Source organism: Equus quagga, chromosome 17 (assembly GCF_021613505.1).
Source record: "Equus quagga isolate Etosha38 chromosome 17, UCLA_HA_Equagga_1.0, whole genome shotgun sequence".
NCBI lineage: Eukaryota > Metazoa > Chordata > Mammalia > Perissodactyla > Equidae > Equus > Equus quagga.
The window spans coordinates 33165534-33170080 of NC_060283.1; the positions used below are offsets into that span (position 1 = coordinate 33165534).

General features: G+C 58.4%; 1 protein-coding gene across 1 annotated transcript; it reads right to left on the reverse strand.

The window, feature by feature from the left end:
• Positions 1-995: 995 nt before the first annotated feature.
• On the reverse strand, positions 996-3910 carry DUSP28 (dual specificity phosphatase 28). Its single transcript, XM_046643880.1, has 2 exons — positions 2872-3910; positions 996-2694 (listed from the first exon to the last, which is right to left on the reverse strand). Exons 1-2 carry the CDS (start codon positions 3262-3264, stop codon positions 2569-2571), a joined length of 519 nt encoding a protein of 172 aa, XP_046499836.1. The 5' UTR covers positions 3265-3910; the 3' UTR covers positions 996-2568.
• Positions 3911-4547: the final 637 nt, after the last annotated feature.

The window sequence follows — 4547 nt, forward strand, 5'->3', positions numbered from 1 at the left end:
TATAAGTAAGGAACCAACACAAGCTGGTCTTGAAGAAGCAAGCAGATCTGTTTGCAGTATTAAAGCCAGCCCACCAAGGCCCCTTGTGAACTGTGAAGCCCACAGTGGTTGTCTCCACTCTCCACCCTGGCCCTGTCCTTCAGGGGAGAGTGCCTTCAGCGCTGCTTCAAGGCTCCTCCATCACAGCCTGTCTGCCGCCCCCCAAAACCCCCATGGAGAAGGCTGATGGAGGTCTGGGGCTGCTGCAGTGTAGTTCTCCTGTGACCCCCTACCCTGACCTGGGGACAGGAACATAGAAGTCAGGATTGTCAGGGCCGAGGTTTCTCCCACAGGATCTTCATACTCTAGCCTTTTAGGATCAGATCCTGGCTGGCTTGAGCGGACTGAAGCAGCCGACACTCCATCTACTCCCCAGCCTTTTCCTAACGCCCGTGGACCAGGCACCCCTGTTCAAATGAGCTGGCTTCAGGGAGGGGAGCGGGTCCCAGGATGCTAGGATGTGGATGTGGTGGTGGACAGAGTCCTGGGGAGAACTGGGCTTCTGGTGGGAGCCACAGTGGGATGGTTCTCAGGATGGAGCTGGTGGGATAAAATGCTGATGGAACCCATACTTGTCCTTCATCCTGGCCCAGGCTCTGTTTCCCTTGCATCTTGTCACCCAGGGCCAGGTGGGTGTGCCATCAAAGGTGCCGTGAGCACACAGGGTAAAAACCTGGGTTCAGGTCCTGACTCCTGACCTCTTGGCCAGGCAAATGCTCAGCTCACCTGAGGTTACCGATGGAGCCACTGCAGCCTCACCTGCCAAGTGGAGACAAAGGCAGGAGCTCCTTTATGAGATTGATGAAAAGGTGACATGAGCTATGAGGGGCTTGGGAGGAGTAAGTGGCAGCTGGCAAGCCCTCAATAAAGGTGGTAAAAGGGTAGCTGCGATGAACTGCAGTTGGGTTATGTCTGGGGCTGTGGCTCTTGGGAATGGGGGCTACTGACTGGTGACATCGGACAGGGCTGGGTACACACCTAAAAGGTGTGGTGTATGCTCTGAGCCAGGGACCAACCGATGGTGTTGCTCCTGTCACAGCCAGATACCTAGGTGCAGGAGCAAGAGGAGTGTGGTGGGGGGAGGGAGGCCCCTTTCACAACCACCCCAGGCCTCACTCGAAAAGTGTGAGCTTCCCATCCCCACGACTTCGGGCTCTGCTGGGTCAGGTCTTCATTCCCAGGTAAGATGCTTCCACCTGGGGACACACCATGTGCCCCTGGATGGGAGGCTGAGACACCACGTAGCCATTTTGGGTTCCTTAGGCCAGCGAGGCATCAGGCAAAACGGGTTGCTCTGCTGGGTGGAGTGGCTGATCCTGACCTTCAGGGGCAGCGGGGTCAGGAAGAGTACGCTGGAACTCAGGACATCCCCCTGATGCCTCCCAATACTCCCGGGTGTGTGGGAGCACCAGTGCAGGCAGGGCCACTCTGGGCCCTTCAGGATGAAGGCTCAAGTCACCCCACCAGGAAAGACCAGGACTAGTGAGGTGCAAGTTGAGAGTAGAGGGAACAGAGAATGGATAGTGAAAAGGGAAATGATAACACCAAACACTTTATTTTATTAATTACTTTCTCATGGATACATTTGTATATATTAACCAAGAACTGTGTTATCTGTAATTCATGTACATTACCCAGTTTTTCCTTTTCTCCTTCCCCACTATCTTATTTAAAGAGTGTTGATGGTGATTAATTATCTATCTAGTAGATCAGATATGTCCAGATATGGACAGAATGTCCAGGTGAGGTGCATCTGAACCAGAAGAGGAATCGACAGGCATCTAAGCTGTGGGGCAGCTGATGGGGTTCTGTGCCCTCCACTCTTGGGAGGGCCACTGTGTTAGCAGCAGGATGCCAGGTCAGGGCTCAATGCTGTTGCTGAAGCTGGGAGGTAAGGTCAGAGGTGGGTACGGACGCAGAGAGCACCAAGGGTGGTCTGTCACACGGCCTCACACCCTCACCTACACGTAGCAGTGAGAAGTCTGGAAACTGTGGGCCCTCCTGACCAGATCTGTGGTGGGTTCTGAGACGGGACCAGTGTGAGGTTTGGGAAAAGCCTGTGGCTCGAGCAGATGGCAGGCACGAGGCTTCGCCAGCAGTCCGAGGTGCCCTCCCAGAGTCGCCCACATCAGAGTGGCAGGAAGCCAGGGTGAGGGTGGAGGGTCTTCGGGACTCCCCCACTTCCTGATCTCCTGACCGTGGCTCTCCGGCCTTGATTTCTGTATTAAATGTCTTTCTGCCTAAAATCCCTCCAGTGGTTTTGATTTTCCTGACCGAGCCCTGTCTAATAAGCCTGCTGTCCAAGGGAGGGACGGCTCCCCGTGCCCTCCTCGGTGGACACACCCCGCACTACGGTCAAGAGGGGACAGAGACTCTGAAGCTGCATTTCAGGAAGACACAGAAAGCGAACACAGCGTGTGACAGTGAGGAAGGAGAGGAGGGACCAGTCTCGGTCAGTGCGTGGCCTCCCTCCCCCAGCCCAGGGGCCGCGGGAAAGCCCAGCGCCTGCTCCAGGCGCAGGCTGACCGACTAGGGCTCGCTGTCCCGGGCGCTCCGCGGCAGGAGGGACCGGGACTGCAGGGCCTCCTCGTACTTCCGCAGCTGAGCCCAGAAGCCCGGGTTGGGTTCGGCCACGGGGCGCGCGCTCTTCACGGCCTGCGAACGAGAAGCTCGGGCTGAGCTCCGCGCAACCATCCCCGCAGACTCCTCCGGCGCCGGGCGCCCCACGAAGTCGCTTCCAGTCCGGAAGTCCGCCCTCCCGGAAGGCCCGCCCACGCCGGAGCCACGCCCCTCCAGGAAGTCCTCGCCCCCGGAAGTCCCGCCCTGCCGCACCTGGAAGGCCGCCTCCAGGCCGAGGCCGCGGTGCCGCATGAGGTAGGCAGTGCAGACGGCGGCCGAGCGGCTGCGGCCGTTCTTGCAGTAGACGAGGCAGGCGCCGCCGGCGCGCACCGCGGCCTCCATGGCGGCGCAGGTGGGCTCCAGGTGCACCAGCAGGTCCTCGGCCGGGTCGTCGAACACGGGCACGCGCAGCTCGCCCACGCCGGGCGCGCTCGGCCCAGGCTGCTGGCGCGAGACATTGACGCACAGGGTGACGCCCGCGCGCGCCAGCAGCTCCGGCCCGGCCGCGGCGCGCGCGCTCCCGAGGAAGAGCGACGGCGCCACGCGCACGAACGGCGGCGGCGCGGGCGGGGCGGCCTCACGGCGGCCGGCTAGTTCCGAGTCCATGACTGGCGCTCGGGCGCCCCGCCCGGGGGCTTATTTTGGGCTGGCGGGTGGGAGGCCGGCCGCGTGCCCCCGGGTCCTAGAGACCTCCGAGCGCCGCTCCTTCCCCGCCGGGGAGCGGGGTCCGCCCATGTCTCCCTAATCGCCGCCTCATTGGTCAGGCTGTGCGGGCCCCCTCTTCTGATTGGCTGTGGTTGGGGAGGGCTGCCATTGGCTGGGCTCTTACTCAGCGGGAGAGTCGGATTGGCTGCAGCGGAGTAGGCGGGGCTGGGGGCCTGGAATGAATGGGCCGCACCCTAGTAGCCTGTGCCGGGCGGAGCTGCGAGGCGGGGCTTCTAGAGCTACCGGTGCAGGTGCATGCGACCCGGGAGGTTGCGCTGACGCGGCCGCCGTCACCGGAGCCAGTCCAGCTGGGCGGGAGGGCAGCAGGGCCCCTCTCACCTGCGACTTCCGTGCAGAGGAGCAGGGACCCTGCCACACTCTCATGTGGCCCGGAGCAGTGTCTTCCCTGTGGGTTCGTCGGCAGGCCGTACTCTTCATAACCACTCTTGCAACCGCGTTGCCGGCTGAGGTGCCCTTAGTACAGCTTTGCGTCTATTCCCTTTTGTTGCCTGCTTCCTAATAAATCGCCCTGTGTAATTTCTGCATTTTATTTTCCCTTTTATTGCAACACATGGTTCATGTAAAATAAAACTATTCACCGTTAACTTCATGTTATTTGATACTTCCTCATAGACCAGTGTTTCTGTTGTTTTAACTTTTTGGGGTCACCACTGTAACTTTTAAAAGTTAATTTAAATCATTTAAGGTCCGCGTAGCTGTCATTTAAGAAGACCTCTTCGAGGGGTTTTTCTGATGTCCTGTGTCTTTCCGGGAATGGTTGCAGTGAGCATTAACTGCCTTGCAGCCCTGCATATATTGTTATTGCAGTTTCAGTTTTATTCTAATAATAGTGAAACATTTTCCCATTCATCTCCATCGTTTACTTAAGATTTACAATCCGGGACCGGCTGGTGGCGCAACGGTTAAGTGCGCACGTTCCGCTTTGGTGGCCCAGGGTTCGGATCCTGGGTGCAGAGATGGCACCACTTGGCAAGCCATGCTGTGGCAGGCGTCCCACATATAAAGTAGAGGAAGATGGGCACGATGTTAGCTCAGGGCCAGTCTTCCTCAGCAAAAAGAGGACGATTGGCAGAAGATGTTAGCTCAGGGCTGTTCTTCCTCAAAAAAAAAAAAAAAAGATTTACAATTCATGCTACCAGAAATTATCCTACAGTCTCCCCTGC

Excerpts from the sequence above, each read along its gene's own strand:
- DUSP28 (XM_046643880.1), bottom strand. The coding sequence starts at position 3,264 with ATGGACTCGGAACTAGCCGGCCGCCGTGAGGCCGCCCCGCCCGCGCCG. Across the intron at positions 2,695-2,871 it reads GCCTGGAGGCGGCCTTCCAG|GCCGTGAAGAGCGCGCGCCC; the intron begins GTGCGGCAGGGC and ends TCTCGTTCGCAG.